The sequence below is a fragment of the Olea europaea genome, unplaced genomic scaffold (genome assembly GCF_002742605.1).
Source record: "Olea europaea var. sylvestris unplaced genomic scaffold, O_europaea_v1 scaffold572, whole genome shotgun sequence".
NCBI lineage: Eukaryota > Viridiplantae > Streptophyta > Magnoliopsida > Lamiales > Oleaceae > Olea > Olea europaea.
In genome coordinates, this window is record NW_019264058.1 from 1 (window position 1) to 20735 (window position 20735).

General features: G+C 34.3%; 1 protein-coding gene and 1 pseudogene across 1 annotated transcript; one reads left to right on the top strand and one right to left on the bottom strand.

Moving 5' to 3' along the window:
- The first annotated feature begins 5770 nt into the window (after positions 1–5770).
- Positions 5771–9084, top strand: LOC111389249 (multiprotein-bridging factor 1a-like). Its single transcript, XM_023014142.1, has 4 exons — positions 5771–6010; positions 7312–7395; positions 8578–8660; positions 8741–9084. Exons 1-4 carry the CDS (start codon positions 5878–5880, stop codon positions 8858–8860), a joined length of 420 nt encoding a protein of 139 aa, XP_022869910.1. The 5' UTR covers positions 5771–5877; the 3' UTR covers positions 8861–9084.
- LOC111389255 lies at positions 9072–20279 on the bottom strand (annotated as a pseudogene).
- Between the last annotated feature and the right edge of the window lie 456 nt (positions 20280–20735).

Genomic DNA, 20735 nt, shown 5'->3' on the forward strand with positions numbered 1-20735 from the left:
GACATTGCGCGAAGAAAAATGCACCGATGAAGATATGTTGGAGAAGTCTTTTTCCACCTTCACGCCTCGAATGTGTTCCTGCAACAGAAATATCATGAGCGTAATTTTAAAAAGTACTCAGAACTTATATCTTGCCTTCTTATTGTTAAACAGAATAATGAGTTGTTGATGAAAAATCATGGGTTACGTCCAACTGGCTCTGTATCATTGCCCCAAGCAAATGGTACTATATTGTCTGAAACAAATGCAATATCAAGACAAGGACATGAACGTGGACACGAATTAGGACGTTAACGTGGACGCAAATGCGGAACAAACCATGGACGAAATAATCAACAAAGTTTCAATAACAAGGCAATACTTTTAAAAGGCACAAAGCAAATGAAAGTATCACGTTGAAAAAGGTATACGAAGAAAGTTAATTTAGATATGGAATGAAAGGGTATTGGACTCCTACCCATTATACAGCAAAATACCTTGTAGATCTCTATCAAAAATCAATCAAAGGAAAGAGAAAAGTGGAGACAAATTTTAGTGATTATGATGGTCCAATTGATGTGACTCATTTGGATGTTTCTAATTTATTTACTGATGCAAATGCGAATATTTACAATTTGATTTGAGGTAGTGTAATGGAAGATATAGATTATTTTATTTTTTATGTCTCTTATATTTTCTTTTATTTTGAAATATGTTTATACTTTTCGCATAAAAGTTTTGAACTTTATTACGTATTGTTAATTTCATTGTATTGAATTTTGTTTACACTTTTAAATTTAAATTCAAGTTTTTTAAATATATCTATTTTATTATATTGATAGATTCATAATAGATTCTCAAGACACGTGCTTGATTCATAGTGCAATTGCACACATTATTTTTCAAAACAAAAAATATTTTAACATTAGAAAAAAATAATGTCAATACAATATCAGGTGCATCGAATATCGTTGAAGGCTGCGGAAGAGTTTGTATTATTTTACCAAATAATACAAAATTGTATATATTAACGATACACTTTATTCTAACAAATTTAGAAGAAATTTGCTTAATTTTAAAGACATCCGCTGCAATGGATTGACGATGCAAGAAAATAATATTGAATATCTTTGATAATTTCTGTTGCATCTGATCAGAAGCAAATAAAAGAAAAATTTCATACATTCCCATCTGGCATGTATTATATATTATAAAAATTGTTGAATCAAATAATGTCACGAATCAGAAGTTCGTTGACCCAAAAAAGTTTTATACTTTCGTTGACCCAAAAAGGTTTTATACTTTGGCATTATGGACTTGGACATTCAGGAGCTAAAATAATGCGTCGAATAATAAATAATTCACATTGATATCTTTTAAAGAACTAAAAGATTCTTTTACCAAATAATTGTTCACGTGTAACTTGTTCGCAATGCAGATTAATCATTAGACATTCGACTACAAAGGTCAATGTTGAATTTTCAACTTTTTTTAAAAGAATCCATGGAAATATACGTGGCCAATACACCCACCATGTGGATCATTTGGTTATCTTATGATTTTAATTGATTTTTCTACTAAATTGTCACATGTTTACCTACTTTTCACTAAGAATGAGCATTTGCTAGACTACTTGCTCAAATTATAAAATTACGAGCGTAATTTTTCGATTATTCAATTAAGGCTATTCGCCTTGACAATGTTAGTAAATTTAGATCATAAGCATTTGATGATTATTGTATGTCAATTGGGATTGTAATTGAACATTCAGTTGCGCATGTCGATACACAAAATAGTTTGGCAGAATTGTTTATTAAACGTCTACAACTTATTGCTAGACCATCACTTATGAAAATAAAATTCCCAGCTTTTATTTGGGGTCATGTCATATTACATGCTGCATCATTGGTTCGTATTAGACCAATTGCCTATTATCAATATTCACCTTTGCAACTGACATTTGGTCATGAACATGATATTTCTCACCTACAAATTTTTTGTTGTACAATCTAAGTCCTTATTTCACCTCCATAACGTACTAAAATGGGCCATCCACGAAGACTTGTGATTTAAGTGGATTTTGATTCACTATCAATTATTAAGTATCTTGAACCTTTAACGGGTGATTTATTTATTGCACATTTTGTCATTTTGATTAAATGACTTTCTTAACTTTGGGAGGGGAAAAACTACATCCTGAAAAATAAGGTGAAATTTTTTGGAATAAAACAACTCTATCTCACTTTAATCTCCGCAGCAATCAAAGTGGGCAAGAGGTTAAAAAAATCATTCATTTGCAAAGAGTTGCAAATAATTACCTGATATATTTGTTGACACAATAAAAGTCACAAAGTTATATATTCCAACAGAAAATATTTCAACAAAAATTGAAGTCCCTGTAGGACAATCTGCTGTGGCAAATGAATCTCAAATACGCTAGAAGTGTGATCCAGTTGATTTAAAAGACTCTGTACCTCGAAAAAGAAAGGAGCATGAGAAAAACCATCCAAAAGTTTCAGAAGAAGTAACATTAGAAAAGATTGATCAATCAAATATTGAAAATATGGTTCTCGAAGAAAACCACAAGTATCCGAAAATAATGATATTTTAATAAATCGTATGTTATCTCATAAATTATGATAACGAAATAATGTTGTTATAGACAATATTTTCGCTTTTAATGTGGCTCTTAATATTTTGCAAAATGAGGATCTTGAACCACAGTCAGTTAAAGACTGTTAAAATAGAAATGATTGGTCAAAATGGAAAGAAGTCATACAGGGGAAAATGAATTCCTTAGAGAAAATAAAAGTGTTTGTACCTGTAGTTCAAACACCTGAAAATGTAATCCCTGTTGGATAGGATTTTTGTACGAAAGAAAAATAAAAATAATGAAATTACAAGATACAAAGTCCGATTAGTAGCTCAAGATTTCTCACAAAGATCAGGAATAGATTAAGAGAAAACATATTCTTCCGTAAATGGACACCATCACTTTTAGATTCTTAATTAGTTTGACTGTGTCACAAAAACTTGATATGCGTCTTATGAATGTAATAACTGCATATTTGTATAGTTCACTTGATAGTGACATATATATGAAAGTTCCTGAAGGACTTAAAATGCCGGGAACAAACGATACATGCCTGAGAATTATGTTCTCAATTAAATTACAAAGATCATTATATGGTTTAAAACAATCCAAACGTATGTGGTATAAATCATGTATTTTCATAAAGAAAAAAGATATTGGATTTGCAATTGTGACAATTTATATTGATGATTAAATTTAATTGAAACTTCTGAAAAGCTCAATAAAACTGCTGATTATTTGAAAAATGAATTTGAGATGAAGGATTTGTGGAAAAATCAAATTTTGTCTCAGATTGCAAATTGAACATTTCGCAGAGGAATTATTTGTTCACCAATCTATGTATACAGACTAAGTTTAAAACGCTTTTATATGAATAATGTACATCCATTGGCATCACCTATAGTTGTTCGATCACTTGATGTGAAAAATGATCCATTTCATTCACTTGAGGATGGAGAAAAAGTTCTTTGTCCTGAAGTACCATACCTTAGTGCAATTGAAGTATTAACTTATTTTGCAAATTGCACTCGACTCGACATAGCTTTTTTTATAAATCTCTTTACAAGATATAATTTTACACCAACTCAAAGACATTGAAATGATGTTAAACATATTTTTTGTTACCTAAAAGGTACTATTGATTTAGGATTATTTATTCTCAAAAGTCGAGATCTACTTTAGTGGGATATGAAGATGTAGATTATCTATCCGACCTACATACTTGGAGATCTATGAGGCAATTCTTGACAGCAACATTCTCAAATCATTATGAAATTATTACAATCCATGAAGCATGTCGAGAACGTGTATGGTTGAGAAACATGACCCCATCATATACAAGTATCATACGGGTTAATTTCAACAAATGATAGTCCAACAATTCTGTATAAAGACAATGCAGCTTGTATTGCACAACTTAGAGGAATCTATATCAAAGGTAACAGGACAAAACATATTTCTCCAAAATTCTTTCATACACATAAGCTTTAAAAGAATGGCGACAACGATATCTAACAAATTTGCTTAAGTGACAATGTGACCGATTTATTTACTAAGGCACTGCCAACATCTACATTCAAGAAATTAGTTCATGAGATTAGAATGCGTCAACTCAAAGATTTTCAGTAATTCACATTAGAGGGACTAGCTGTACTCTTTTTCCATCGCTTAGGTTTTATCCCACTGAAATTTCCTACCAAAATTTTAATGAGGCAACATTTGTTTTTAATACTCCAAAATAACTGTACTATTTTTCTTTTATTTTGATTTTTTTTCATTGGATCTTTATCAAGCAATGTTTTAACCAGGCATATATTTTGTAACATGTCATTGAAGGTGCCAACTGTTTGTGAATGGGAATGCCATGGAGAAAACAAATCAAAAGGTAGCCACATGAGGTTTCAACGGCTAGCATTCTACTGACGTCATCATTGGCGACAAGCCACTCGTCAGCGAAGGTAAACTCAGATTTAATTGGGGAGAGGTGGGGTCGACTCTTGACAACCCGATTATTGTGGGGTCAGGCCTACCATTGTTAGAGGATGACCAATGAAGGATGAGAATTAGGGAGCGATTGGCGAGTGCTACGGAGTGGTGTAGAGGAAAATTAGAAGATTGGTATTGTCGACCAGCCAGCCTTCGTTGCCGGGGTCGAGATCGATTAAGGATTCGCAAGCTATACAGTTGAGATCCGTCGTGTGTAAGCGACGAGAAGAAGGATCTAGGACATAGTGGTTGATCGGAATTGTGTGCAAGTTTGGCTAATATGAGAAAATAAAAATAAAAAAACTACATAAGCCGTAAACATGAACACTCGTTCAACTGTTGTTTCACAACTTTAATGATTTTTTATTTTGGAAAAAAAAAGAAAAAGTAATTTTTTTTTAAAAAATATGGGATTAAAATGTAAAAAAAAAAAATTAAACTTTACGTGCAAAATATTTTATTATAAAAATGTATGATTGAAAATGAGTTTAAGAAAAAAATAATTTTGTTTTAATGATTGTCAAACATGTACTTTTAGTAAGATAGTTGTGAAAAAATTAAATAGAAAAAGAAATATAATCTGTCTAAAAGGAATCAAAATTTTCAATCTAGGAATCATGTGAAGCACGTCATATTTCACTACATCAACCTACATTTTATTGACTTTGAAGAAACATAGGCTTTTCCCACATTAAGAAAGTATTACTGGACTTGTCGCTTGATGAGTTCTGATTACTTTTCCCTTCCACAATGAGAATTATCGTTGGATTCTAATTCTTATATTGGGGATGCCACTCTGATCAATCTTGTGTTGGTGTATCTAGATGATGTTAGGTTAGATTTAATATGCTACATTTAGCACATGTTTAGTTTGAAATAATATTTAAAATTAAAGTCAACAATTAATATTAATTACTCATTTCATGAGACTAACAATTTTTTAACTATATGTTTCGTTAATCTTACTAGAACTACTAAAAAATTGATGTTAATATATACCGAACAGGGCTTCGTCAATAGGGGAATCTAAAGACAACTAGATTTACAACTATTGAGACATAATATATTAGGTTGGGTTCTGCTTGCTATAATCTCAATACATCGAGGACCTCACCTGTAATTTTTCCGGATAAGAACGAAGATATTCCATATCGACTTGCAACATAATCCCGTAACCAAACACTCCCCAAAACCCCCCACCATATATATGCGAGGACCGTCCGCCCCCTTCCACACAATTCACCCGGTTAAACACGCAACGAGCACAGAACTTTTTCATCAGAGAAAAAAAATAGTAGTGAGGAAGAAAGCAAGAAAAAATGTCAGGAATATCACAGGATTGGGAGCCAGTGGTGATCCGCAAGAAGGCCCCTACAGCAGCCGCCCGCAAGGATGAAAAAGCCGTCAACGCCGCCCGTCGTGCTGGCGCTGAGATCGAAACTGTCCGGAAATGTAAGTTTTTTAGCATATTGTGCGCCATTGCATACTGTTTTTTTGGAGAAATATTACTTTATTGTTCTGTACGAGTTTTTTTATTCATTATCGGCTGGATGTGTATGTGTGTTCGAAGAAAATTGACTGAACTTTTTCGAAGGTTTTTCTTCATCGTATCTTTCAGTATATTCATCTGTCTATATTATGTACACATAAGATAATCGTATATGCTTTTAGTTTGTTCGGCTAAGTTGCGATTCTTTTCAATGATTAATGTTCTTTAATTCATTCCTTTGTGCGATTATTCAAGAAAATATTTGTTCTTCCACGGCTGATTATTATCTAACCTCTTTTCAGATCAACCGATTTAACCTCAGGTAAGTGTCTAATTGTAGAAAATAGTTTATTCGAGTTCTGGTCACTAATAGTTTCAATATATTGAGATTTGAGAATAGGGTTTCTCTACATGTACTTGGGGCCTAATAATTGCACTTTGTGACTAAAAAAATTCATATTGGATTGGAAAATTTTTTATTTCAATCTTGAAGCCCCTAATTCTAAGTCACAGAGTAACTCAAGAGTTTAACTTAGAGGATTAGTTTAAATGAAGGTCTTGTGAACATTGGGTTGCTGCAAACTGAAAATGTCTGTATTTTCTCTATTTCAAGGGGTTGTGGTTGTCTTTTTTTTTTTTTTTTTTAGGTCTAATTTTTTTTCTTCTATTACAAAAAACGTATCATTTTTTTCTGTTTTCGTTATTGAATCTTCTCTAATAACTAGAGCAGCTTATATCATGCATGGATATTCCTGTGGTAAATACGAAAACAAGAAGACTCTTGCTAGGAAGATGGATAACATCACTTTGCTGGATTGACAATCATGTTGATGTTGGTCCCCAGGGGGTGTTCTATGCAAAAATAAATGCCTGTTATGTTCTCATTTATATATTGAGAGCAGATTCAATGCAGTGTTGAACATGTTTTTAGGATCCTCCAGAAACCTTCAGCTTAATAATATCTATCAGGATAATGGCTAACATCTCTTTTTTGGGCTGTAAATTGTGTTTATGTCAGTCCAGTTTGTGTTCTGTGCAAAAAATAAAAAAGTAATACACACACACACATACTGTTCTCATCTGTATTTTATGAGACGAGTTGCTAGGTTTACTCTTTTGTCCTCCAAAAATCAAAATCCTTTTTTAAGTTGAGTTCTTTTTTTCCCTTATCTACTGTTTGTCTAGATATTTAAGGAAGTGTTGATGGCCTTTGTGTAGATCTTGCTTTGTTTGCTGCTTCTAACATTTAATGTCTTTCCTGCAGCTAATGCAGGGACAAACAAGGCTGCCTCAAGCAGCTCCACATTGAACACCAGGAAGCTTGATGAAGAGACTGAAAATTTGGCTCGTAAGTAGAAATCGTTTGTATTTTTTGGGAACCTTCATATGGTTTTTTTTATGAAATAATCATTTGCATTGTTGAGTCATGTGCATGCTCCTCCTTTGGGTAAGGTCGTACTCCCTCCTTTCCGTAATATTTATCAAGTCTTTTTTATTTTTATTTGGAAACATTTCGTATCCTTTATTTGTCAGATTTGAAGAGATGATGACAAAAATCAGTAAAAGTGAGAAACTATGAAAATTGCTTCCTTTATACAAGACTTCCTTTTTATGAGGTTGTGAGGAAACTGAAAATAATTTAGTTTCTCATTCTAGTTGAAGAACAATAGCAGACTTGCCAATATCTTCCGAAGCATCCTCCTCCTTTTGCCATCTATATCTTATGGACACGAGTTTAATTGGATATCCCCTCTCCCCTGTCCTGATTTGCAATTTATTTCTAAGAACACCCTCTCCGCTTTGTTTCTTAGCAACAAGGCAATTTGAATTATTTGGTCCTTCATTGGTTGAATTGAAGATTAATATATTCTTTTGAGTTTTGTCATACCTGCCTAAATTTCTCTCTTATCACCTAGGGAACCTTTTCATTTCCTTTCTTACCAACTGACTTGGGGTGGGGTACGTGGGCTGAGCGATTTCCATACAGAATTCTGATTAAAAGCATATAAATGCTTCAATTAATGCATGTTTCAAATACGTTGTCAAAATTCTGGAAACTGTTCTCTGAATGCATTGTTGAAAACATTATTAAGGGTCATTAATTAGCTACTCAGTTACTGTTTGATTGAAAGACTGAATTGTAGGATAATTTTCTGATATGCCAGAAAACATTTTCGTGTTTTCGGCCTTAGGTTTACCCTGATCCAATTTATTACCATTGGTTGATAATATACTAATCAAACTTGTGGCCTGTTGTATGCACTTGCTTCCTGGTCCAGTTGTTCTATGTTATTTTTACTTTTTAACGGATCTCGTGTATTCTATGTTGTCCGTTGTTTGTCATTTTGTGGTTTTGGTCCTAGGCAGCATGATTTCGTTGTGCAGGAGTACAGGCGAAGTTTTATGACTTGTGTCTATACAAGTAATTAGTAGTCAAAGTTCTAGGCAAATGCAGTTCGGTTAGTTTTGTTTAATTATTTCTTCATTGACCTGCCTTCACGTCCCATTATAATATTTTTCTTCGTCTCAGATGAAAAGGTGCCCAGTGAACTGAAGAAAGCCATCATGCAGGCTCGATTGGACAAGAAATTGACCCAGGCTCAGCTTGCTCAGGTCTGTTTTACCCGCCTGGTGGTTCAAACTTAACCTCTTAGTACATGAAATTCATTCTTGCTTGTAACCCTTGCCTTCAGATGATAAATGAGAAGCCCCAAATCATCCAGGAATATGAATCTGGAAAGGCAATTCCAAACCAGCAGCTTATTTCGAAACTGGAAAGGGCCCTTGGCGTGAAACTGCGAGGAAAGAAATAAAACAAGCAGCAAGTGGAGTTTAAAAAATTTGCTTGCAATGTTGTTTGGAGTCCTAAAAATGCGGTGGTGTTGTTTTCTTTTGTTTTTCAATTGATGTCGCATCTGCTGCTACTATGGATTATGGATTTGGCGTTTCTTGTGAATAGGGGATGTTTTTCTTGTGAAAATATGAGGATCACCCTCATCTCATTCTCCTTTAATGAAATAAATATGTCCTTGGAATATCCTTCGTTATTGCTATAATTCAAACTTTACATACTGTACATTAAAGTATCATTCAGATACAGCTAAAGCGAAAAATCTCTCAAATATATAAAAGCTAATAGGTTCCTGGATAAACAGTTATAAATTACTCTCGCATGCCAGTTTTGTTCCAAAACTGGTCAGGCAAATAGCAAATGCCTGAAAAGCCGACAAAGGTTGCATGAGTCCATTGTAAAGGTATCACCTCCTACCTTCCCAAACTGGAGAAGTACCGTTTCCTCATCACCTTTTCCACCCGGCCGACTTTGATCAATTGTTGCAACCAGTTGAAAGTTCTTGACTGATGCAGCTGTCACTCTACCGTGGAAATTCAAGCACCAACATTCGAAGTGTTCATTCCACCTTGGAGCTTTGTTCTTTAAAACTGTGTATCTGAGATTCAAGGACTCGGGTTCTTTCATTTTTAAATTAACTTGAGATTTGTCTGCTGCCATTTCTTCTGACATTCGGCACTTAAGTGAGCACGCCATCCTTCTCGGGCCTCTTGACTTCAAGAGGTTAAACTTATAGGACACATGCCCAATTTCAAAATTACCAGCTGGAACTTGGGGACTTATCTGTTTGCTTGCAAAACGACGGCCAGCTCTACTGCTTGATGGCTGTGCTCCACTATGTGGTGGTTGGCTATCATAGATTGAGAAACTAGTGCCAAGGAAATCCGACCTGTCAGCAGGGAAAAACACAATTTGCTGAACGTCTCAACAACAAAATGAAATAAAATTTCAACCCCAAAACTTTTTTGTCACCAAAATGTGGCAAAGTCGAGAGAAAAACCCGAAAATTATGAAACAATAATTATAAGGAAGTGCAACTGATGTATCTTGAAGAAATACATCTCCATCAGTTCCGTCCAACAGTCAACAGAGTAGAAATAAAAAAATCAACTAGAAATTTCATCCGAAGGACCACACATATTATAATCATCAGTCACATCTCAATCTTAATAAGAAAGCGCTTGTTCAGCAGGACTTTTGAAATGCCAAAAACTGCTGTTGGGACTAAGAAGCTGCTTTTGAGTTTGATTAATTTTCTAGAAGTGCTTTGCGAGTCTAATTAAAAGAACTTTTAGAGAGAGCATTTCTACAAGAAACAGAAGCTCTACCAAATGGGTCCAAGTACCATTCAAAAAACATGAAATCATAAGTTGTCCTCAACCCTTCGCTACAAGATCTAGCAAAAGCTTTGATAATTACAATAAAAGTAGGGTCAACCATGTTGGAGAAAAGAGAACGCAACATAATGGTTTCGCTTGCCACAAAAGTTACTTTTCAGTAACTAAATGGAAAATCTTACCTTAATTTTCCGACATAGGCATTACTTCCCTGTGATAGATCGTTAGCGTCGAGTGATATAATGTACTCAATGTGAGTACCATTCCTGTATCTTCGTGCTGCTAAGAGGAATTTCCCTTCGGCCATAAATACTGTCATAAATAGTGAAAGATATCAGAGCATAGATCATAAAATCATAAAATAGCCAAACAAGAGGAAAATTCTTGATAAACATAGAGGTATTAGGTAAAACAATTCTTGACTGTTCTTATCAATCTATGTTGTTGATAAGGAAAATTGCAATCATAGCCTATATGATCCCTACATTAATCTCAAAGCTATATAACAATTACTCAATTAGTATGTCTAGTTTTATAATCAATGTATAGACTGCTAAATTGTTATGGTTTAGAACAATCTAAATTTTTAATATTTATCAACATTTGATACCTTCTCGTTACTATATTTATCCTTTTGGGTGGGGGGTAGATCCCCAACAAAAACATATTGAAGACTTGCCAAATTTGGATTCTTATTTTCTATGTTGTCAAAGCCTGTGAAGACTGACCGGGAAATCGATTTGGTGCGTGTCCAGGGGCTTCCTAGGCCTAAGATACGGGCGAAATGCCTCGCCTTGACAGGTAAGCATGAGACTAAAAGGTGAACTGTGCAACTAGGTGTGCCTAGGCACTTCATTAATTTTTTCCCCTTTTTAAAAGCCTTATATTTAACTTTGGTTTATTAATTCTTTTTATATTTTTTTCCCTTCTTTTAAAAGCCTTTCATTTGACTTTAGTTTCAAGTTCTTAAATGCTTTTATCTGCACAAAAATTGAAAATGAATTTATCCAATAAAGAGATAAGATTTATGTTACGGAGTTATTACATCATGTAATTATGATTTTGAGACTTAAAGTTTTGTTAAAAACATCAAAAATATTTATGAATTTCCTATAAATCTATTAAGTAGGAATTGTCTATTAGAAAGTTGAAACAATGAAAACTAGTCTAACTTTTGCATTTCGAAAAATAGAAATTGAATAATTGTATGAATTATTAAGTAAATTTAGTATTTTACAATTTTCGATGTTTGATATGTATTATTTTAATTATTAAATGAGTTTTAGAATAATTAAAAGTTTAAAATAATATTAAAAATTAGAAAATGCTTTTTTACGCCTTGCCTGGGCTCTTAAAGTTTAAGTACTTGTTTGGTAAGAATTTTGTTAATTGATTTTTTGACCGTTAGAGATAACGTGGGTTCCACCTGTGAAAGAAGAATTCAAAAATGACGGCTGAAATAGTGAAATAATGGTCAAAAAAATTGATGTTAAATCAATTAAAATCTCTACCAAACATGCTCTAAAGCTTGACCTACATGTTTAGTCACACTTTATACTTTTTAGAACACTGCTTAAAACCATACTAATTAAAAACTAACAAACAGCAAATCGACTGACTCAAGACTAGGTTGCTTTTCGCTTAAAAAGAAAGAACTTTTAGAGCCTATTAACTAAAGGAGTAAAGGGCCAAAAGAGGCCGAGTGTTTCCTACCCATTGGCCAACACTTTTTATAGTTTGCTTTCTCAATTTTTCTCGCACTGAATTTCGCTGTGGGACTATAAAATGAGCAAATATCCAACTACCATCTCTTGTTCATTATTCACTACAAGAATACATTTGTTGCACATATATTATTTTCATGATTTATCATTTTGTGCTATTGTTATTTGAATTGTATTAAAAAATTCCCAAAATAAATAATTTCAAGCAAATAATTTCTTGAACGTGATTTTTTTTTTTTTTTTTTTTTTAACTACACACTAAAATGTTATAAAAAATATAAGCGATACTTGATATGCTGGAATTTTTGCTAATGTGTTGTCTCATTTTCTATTGATATTAGAAGTGACATGAAAAAAATTACTAGGTTTAGAAGACCGACCAAGGAATGGCGAGGTTATCAAAATTAAATAAATATACCACAACTTTGACATAAATGGGTTTAATTTTCTAAATTAATCTATATATATAAGCACTCATTAAACTTAGCAAAATTAAATTCACAATGACCATTTCTAGTATTGATAGAAAATGAGAAAACAAATATAAAGTTTCAGCCCCGTTTGATCCCCATTAAATTAAATTTCATTTTTCTTTCTCCTATTTTCAATCACGCAATCTTTCATAAAATAATATTACACGTAAATCGAAAATTTTTCTTTCTTTTTCAACCACTCATTTTCAAAAAAATTACTATTCCACCCATTTAAATTTGGAAAAATGGGGGCCAAACGGGTGCTGATTCAATTGACTTGCTTGAATATTTGTATAGCTTTTTAGTGTGCTATTAAAAAAGAGAGAAAGATAGAGGGAACTGAAATGAAAAAGGAAATTAAGTTTGCAATATCAATTATTTAGGGATTTAATTTTTGTATAGATATTTTTCATATAACAATTAACAATAGCACACAATGATAAGTGCAAAAATGATTTAAGTAATATATGTGTAAATTATTGATGAAGAAAATATGGTAGCTGGAATTTGGATTTTATGCTTATTATATGATCATGCATTGGAACTCAGTGCACAAAAATTGAGGAAGCAAACAATAAAAAGTGCAGGGCAATAGGGTAGGAAACTACACCTTTTTGGACCTTTTATTCCCATCCATTATAGGCCCTTGAACTCTAAAGTTTTTCCTTTATCTCTAAGAAAAACAATCCGCAAAACTAGTCCCACGTGACGCAACAGCATATATTTGACACCGAATAAGAAAGAAAAAGAGTGCAAAAGAAAAGAATTTATGATAAAGGAAATTATATTATTCATATAATTCAAGTGTTTCAATTACAATGAATAAGCTCTCTATTTATAGAGCAAATAATCCAAAAGAAGCTAAAAATAAACAAACTTCTACTAAACTAGAATTTTATCGAAATATTAGAACTTATCCAATCTAAACAATTATAATTAGAATTAATTCTATTTTAAACTATATCTCTATATGTATCTCCATCACCAAGTTAACCAGTTTGCTGTAGGGACGGGTCGATTGGCTAGTTTTTCATGATTTTTAATTAGAGCGATTTAAGTGAAAGCAGAACCAGTTTTCAGCCGATTTTGGGTTTTCTCCAATCTGATCAGTTTAGATTTGAGAACATATGTATATTAAGTGTGGTCTACATATTAATTAATTTAGCATATTAACTTATTTTTGTCAGTTTTCAGCGATATATTTATTTATTTATTTTTGATAATCTCTTTGACCTTTTGACAATAGGCCCTTTCTACTATTAGTTTATGCATGGACCAATTTTCAAATCATAGCTTGTTTCGGGAAAGAAATTAGAATTTATTTTGAAAAAAAAATAAAATCATGTAATTTATTTTATTTCGTTAGAGTTTCCTACTTGAATTAGGATAAGCTAAAAGCCCTCTTTAATTTTCTCTTCCCTCTCTCTTCAGCCCCTTCATCTATTCTCCTCCTATTCCTTCTTCATTTAAACCCTCTCGTCTTCTAGTACGTAATACTTTAAGAACCCAACATCATTTAGAATTAGAATCTCAATATATATATATATATATATATATAAGCCCTTTATAAAGAGGGTTAATATTCAATAGAAACCAGCTGAATAAACAAAATTTTCTCTCTAATTTTCTCCTCTCTCTCTCTCTTCAGCCCCTTCATCCATTCTCCTCCTATTCCCTTTTCTACTCTGTTCTCACCCTTCATCTAAATTCTCTCATCTTCTAGTACATAATACTTCAAGAACCCAACATCATTTAGAATATTCTGTTTCTTAATCATCCAAAGACGAGATCAAGTTAACTAGCTAGTAATGAATATCAAAAGTAGAGAAAAAAAGTGGAAGAAATCTTTGCTCTCGTTAAAGAAAATAATATGACAATCCATACGCACTGGCCGCTGAGATGCAGCGCAAAACATTGATGATATAAACAACTAAAATATAGACCTGAGGAAATGATTTGTGAATATCTGGAGCACTATTATAAGTAGATGACAGCATGAAACAAGCAAAAAACTCATATATTTTGATGCAATGCATAAGTAAATAATAAATGGAAAGGTGAACAATTAATTAATACTAGGGCAAGAAGTGAAGAAAAATTAACAGACCAAGTCAAGATACTTAGCAAACATCAAACATGATGTCTCTACTCATTAGATATTAAGACTAATGGCCCAACAGATTTTTAATGGTCCTCATGTTGAACTTCAAGGTTTTAAAAAGAAGATGTTGAATGGAATTGGGATCTAAAAAGGAGAAGCAACAGAAATTTGAAATAGGGAATAATGGAAAGGGCCAGCATTCTAATGGGCCACTTCTGTTTGGCCCAGTAAAGGAAAATGTGAAAGAAGGAAATGATTTAGCATCAATAGATAGAGGAAAGACAATATATCTATATATATACACATCAGATAGAGAAAAAAATCACGTTTTTGGAATTGAGATCTTCTTGTTATGCAGCCTTTCTGAATTCACTCTCCTCCACTTTTCTTCTCCTGATCTTCTTTATCTGTATCTTTCCATCAATTTCTCATAATTTCTTTCAGCATCAATTGTAATTTCAATTTGAATATCATCGTGAACTTCTCAGTTGCTAGTATTGATTGAGTTTTAACTCCTTAAGCTTCAATCATGACAATTGGTATCCGAGCATAAGATCTTGGGCATGATGGAAACTAGACAGAAAGCTAATGAGGAACATTTTAAAAAGCTGGACAAGGAAATTGAAGACTTGGGTGCTACTTTGCTTCTATATCTACAAAGATTCAATCATTGAAGGTGCTATGCAATAGACAAGGGAGGGTGGAAGGTATATTGAGTGAACAGAACTCCAAATATGATTCCCTAGTAGCTATGATGGCCCAGCTAAGTGTGGGAAGAATGGATTCCAAGAACAAGCAGAAAGAAGGTACAATAAGCACGGAAGGATCTGCAAGTGGAGACTCAGCACCAAGGATTGCAAAGTCCTTTCAAAGGGTAAGATGGGTTCTAAAATGCCCAAGATTGATTTTCCTCAGTTTGGTGGGGAAATGACCCAGAGAATGGCTGAGAAAAGCTAGAAAGTTCCTTCAGCTTCATCAAATTCCTGAAAATATGGAAGTAGGGATTGCTGAGATGTCTCTCAAGGACAAGGCTGATATATGGTTTCAAGGATTTATAACCAGTCATCTAGAGGCACATTGGAGCCTGTTTTCTACAGAGATGTGTAGGAGGTTTTCCTAGAACACAGTTGAAGAGGTGGTAGAAACCTTCAGCAAGATTAAAAAACATGCATTTGTGGCTGATTATCAAGAGAGGTTCGAAGATCTCAAGTCCATAGTAATGCTTTCCCTTCCTCATTTACCAGATTCCTATTATATTTCCATTTTCACCAGTGGATTGAAGGAGGAGATCAAATCTATGGTTAAAATCATCAAACCTACCTCTATAACACAAGCCTTTGAAATAGCCTCTTTACAGAAAACCAACATTGCAGGCCTCAACAAATTTCAAAAGCCATCTAAACTGTATAACCCAACCAACTGGAACTCTCAATCACTTAAAAAGCCAGACACTAGCCAGAAATTATCCCTCGCACAGACTCCACCCTTAAAAGCCAAAGCTACCCCCCATGAAATTTAAGACTATCACCCCCCACAGATTTTGAAACCAAAAGGAAATTGGGACTTTGCTATTAGTGTGATGAGAAATACACCATTGGGCATATATGCAAAAATAAGATGCTATATTTCATGTTGGTGGATGAGGAGGAAAGTGAAGAAGAACCTATAACTAAGGAAGTTATGATCAAAGAGATGACAATGATCCAGAAGAAATTATGGAGATTTCAGTAAATGCATTGGCTGGAAATATTAGGCATAGGACCATACGAATTCCTGGCATAATTAATATGAGAAATGTCTCTGCGCTCATCGACCGAGGAAGCACACATAGCTTCATTGACGAGAATATGGTGTGTGAACTTAAATACCCTACCGATTCTTCCAAACCTCTAGTTGTTACAGTGGCCAATGGAGAAAAGCTAGAGAGTAGAGCAGTATGTAGGCCCTTGATCTGGAGTATGCAGGAAATGGGATTCCAATTTAAATTAAGAGCTCTTAAGCTTGGGGCAGTGATATGGTGTTAGGTGTTGATTGTCTGAGCCAATTTGGTCCTATGATATTTGATTTTGCTAATAGGAGCATTAAGTTTCACCATGATAGGAAAGAGTTGGAATTAAGGAGTGAAGATTCTCATGGAGAATTAGGTACGATAGATGGGAAAAGACTAGAACAATGGTATAATAAGAATCAGTATGGCTTCATAGCTCAATTATAAGCCATGATAGAAGAAGAGATGGATCCTACACCAGTTAAGGTATTATCACTAGTTGATGAATTTATGGATATCTTTGCAGAACCAAAGGGGCTTCCTCCACATAGGTCTCATGATCATCATATTCCGCTTGAGGGCGTACAACCATTTAAAATTAGACCCTATAGGTGTCCCTATGTACAAAAGGCTGAGGTAGAAAAAATGGTAAATGAGATGCCAGAAAGTGGAATTGTACAACAGAGTAATAGTCCATTTGCGTCGCCCGTGTTATTGATTAAGAAAAAGGATGGTTACTGGAGATTTTGTGTGGATTTACATACAATTGAATAATCTTACCATCAAGGATAAGTTCCCTACGTCCTTGATTGATGAGTTGATAGATGAATTGCAAGGATCAACCTATTTCTCAAAAATTGATTTAAGGGCTGGCTATCATCAAATAAGGGTGTTTAATGAAGACATCTACAAAACAGCATTCAAAACACACCAAGGGCTATATGAATTCAAGGTGATGCCCTTTAGGCTAACAAATGCTCCTGCCACCTTCTAAAGTCTGATGAATGAAATTGTTAAGGAACAATTGCGAAGATATGTTTTGGTATTTTTTGATGATAACTAGTTCATAGCATTGACATCCATATACATTGCCAACACCTAAAAAAAGTATTCGAGATTTTGCGGGAAAACCAATTGTTTGCAAAGAAAAGTAAGTATTCTTTTGGTCAAAGGGAAATAGAATACCTAGGCCATGTTATATCACAGGAAGGTATGTGTGCTGACCGCAAAAAGATAGAAACCATGCTACAGTGGCCCAAGCCACCAAATGTGAAACAATTAAGGGGATTCTTGAGACTTACAGGGTACTACAGGAAATTTGTAAGAGGATATGGATCCCTAACCAAGCCACTGACAGAATTGCTCAAGAAGGATGAGTTTCTTTGAACTGAGGCAACAGACATTGCATTTCAGAAACTTAAGCATGCTATGTGCAACACAGCAGTGCTAGCTCTACTTGATCAGCAATTTGTGATTGGAGTTAGGAATATGAGCCTATCTATTTATGATAAAGAACTCTTGATGTTACTGCAGTGAACAAATGGAGGCATTACTTAGAGGGACATCATTTTATCATAAAAGCAAATCCCCAATCACTAAAATACCTACTGGAGTAGAGGATAACAACCCCATTGCAACAGAAACGACCATACTAAATTACTGGGATTGGATTATGAGATACAATACAGAAGAAGAATAGGAAATTTAGTAGCTGATGTATTAACTAGAAAAGAGGGAGCTGAAGGGCAGTGTTCAGCCATTTCTACATTTACCCTATCTGGATACAGGAAATAATAGAGAGTTACCAGGATGATGAATGGGCCAGAGATTAAATCAAAGCTCTAGTTGAACCATGATAATGACTCAGACTACTACCAGAATAGCCTATTGAGGAATAAAGACAAGTTATATGTGGGAACGGGATGTGAGATTCGGGAGAAATTGATTCAGAATATACTCCTCACAAGAAGAGGACACTCTGGAGTTCAGGCCAGTATACTCAGAGGACGGCAATGTTTCTATTGGTCAGGAATGTCAAGATATATAAAGAAGGAAGTACTTCGATGTGATACTTGTCAAAGATGTAAGGGTGAACAACTACCTTATTCAGGTTTATTGCAGCCTCTACCTGAGCCACAACATTCATGAAGCCATATATCAATAGACTTCATCGAAGGACTCCCCAAATTTGGCGGCAAAAGTGTTATATTGGTGGTGGTGGTGGACAGATTCAAGTATGGCCACTTATCACTTTCTCATTTCTTCATAGCTAGCATCATTACCAAGGTGTTTCTAAATAATATTTTCAAGCTGCATGGAATGCCACAGAGCATTATATCAGATACGTACAAGGTCCTCACTAGTGGCTTTTGGAAGGAGTAATTTAAATTAATAGGAACACAGCTGCAGTTCAGTATTGATTATCATCCACATACAAATGGTCAGACAAAAAGGTTGAATCAGTGCTTGGAAATGTTTTTGAGGTGTATGACATTTAGACAACCCAAGTAGCGGATAAAATGGCTCTATCTCGCAGAATGGTGGTATACAGAATGGTGGTATAACACCACTTTCCATTCAGCAATCAAGATGACACCATCTCAAGCCCTCTATGGAATCCAGCCCCCACAACTAGCACTTGCCCTTACCAACAAACTAATGTAGCAGCTGTAGAAGAACTGTTGCATGAAAGACATAAGATGGATCACATCCTTAAGGAGAATTTGTCTCAAGCTAGAGCCAGAATGAAACTATATGCAGATAGGAATCAGACTGAGGGGGAGTTCAATGAAGGAGATTGGGTATTTCTCAAATTGTATCCTTATAAGCAACAATCAGTGGCATCTAGAAGCATCCATAAGCTATCTGCTAAGTATTATGGCCGTTTTCAGATACAAAAAAGGGTGGGAAAGGTAGCTTATCTTCTTGATCTACCTACAGACTCTCTTGCGCACCCAGTATTCCATGTATCACTACTCAAAAAGAAATTACAAGATGGGGTTGGGATCTGTGCAGTAGTTGCCTGACCTAAAACAAGAAGAAGGGCCTGAGAGGATGCTGACTTTATACAGGCAAAGTACCCAAATCTTAAACCTGGAGCACAAGGTTTAGATAAGCAGGGGGGTTGTTAGGAAAAAAGGATGACAGTTGAATGGAATTGGGGTCTAAAAAGAAGGAGAAGCTAAATTTCAAATAGGGAATAATGGAAAGGGCCAGCATTCTAATGGGCCACTTCTGTTCGGCCCAGTAAAGGAAAACAGGAAAAGAGGAAAGGATTTGGCATCAATAGATAGATGAGAGAGAATAAATCTATATCTACACATCAGATAGAGAGAAGAATCGCGTTTTCGGAATTGTGATCTTCTTGTCATGCAGTCTCTCTGAATTAACTCTCCTCCATTTTTCTTCTCCTGATCTTCTTTCTTTTTCTTTATCTTTCCATCAATTTCTTGTAATTTCTTTCAGCATCAGTTGTAATTTCAATTTGAATATCATCTTGAACTTCTCAGTTGCTGGATTTTATTGAATTTTGAGTCATTAGGCTTCAATCATTACAATCATCAGTTACACAAGCAAATTTCATGTCATGAGTTATCTCGGAAACTTCCAATAAAGATTTACTTACATGGTGAAAGAGCTAGATAAAGGTAAAATGTAGCATTTTTCTTGTCACGCTCTATAAGACACTGACATGGGGACTCCCGAGGCCTGGCTGCAGCATAAAAAGAAAGTTAGAGCATCAGCCAACATAATTTCTGAAGTTCCCAGTTCAACTCAGATAAGGTTTTAAAGATACCATGCATTTTTGATGTAAATGAAACACTTGGAACATAAATAACATAGAAAACTGAAAAAAATCAATAACCACCAAATCTTTTTGCCCAAATCGCATCTCCAGATGCTTTCGTTTAAACAACTACTGCAGAATATTCCAGCGATTTTCACTACTGAATAGTTCGACGTGAACGCTATTGGCATGTACAAGCCTATGCATCATTTCATTCCAAGAAACTTAGCTCGAGTTTAAACAAATTATACAAAATAGAATCACCAATTAAATGCAAATTAACTAAAGTTGGTTCAATTAGAAAATGATTAACAGGTTAGAGCTATTTCTCAAAAGCCATTGGCAACATGTAAATTTCCATTCATAAACAGCCATTTCAAATTCAAAAGGAGATATTTCTATTCCAATTCGGATGCCCTAATGCTATACATCTATTAAATGAACAATAATTCCCAAACCAGACTCAGATCACTAATATCAAAATCCACGAAATTCCCAAACTACTAATTTGAAACAGAAGTACTTCAGAATAGACCACATTTTCAACCTTTTTGAGGCAAGAAGGGAAAGTTATTTTTGCAGCCTGTGGATGAACGGACGCCTTATCGACCACGTCTTTTGTGGCCTTCCTCCACTGCTTGCAAACG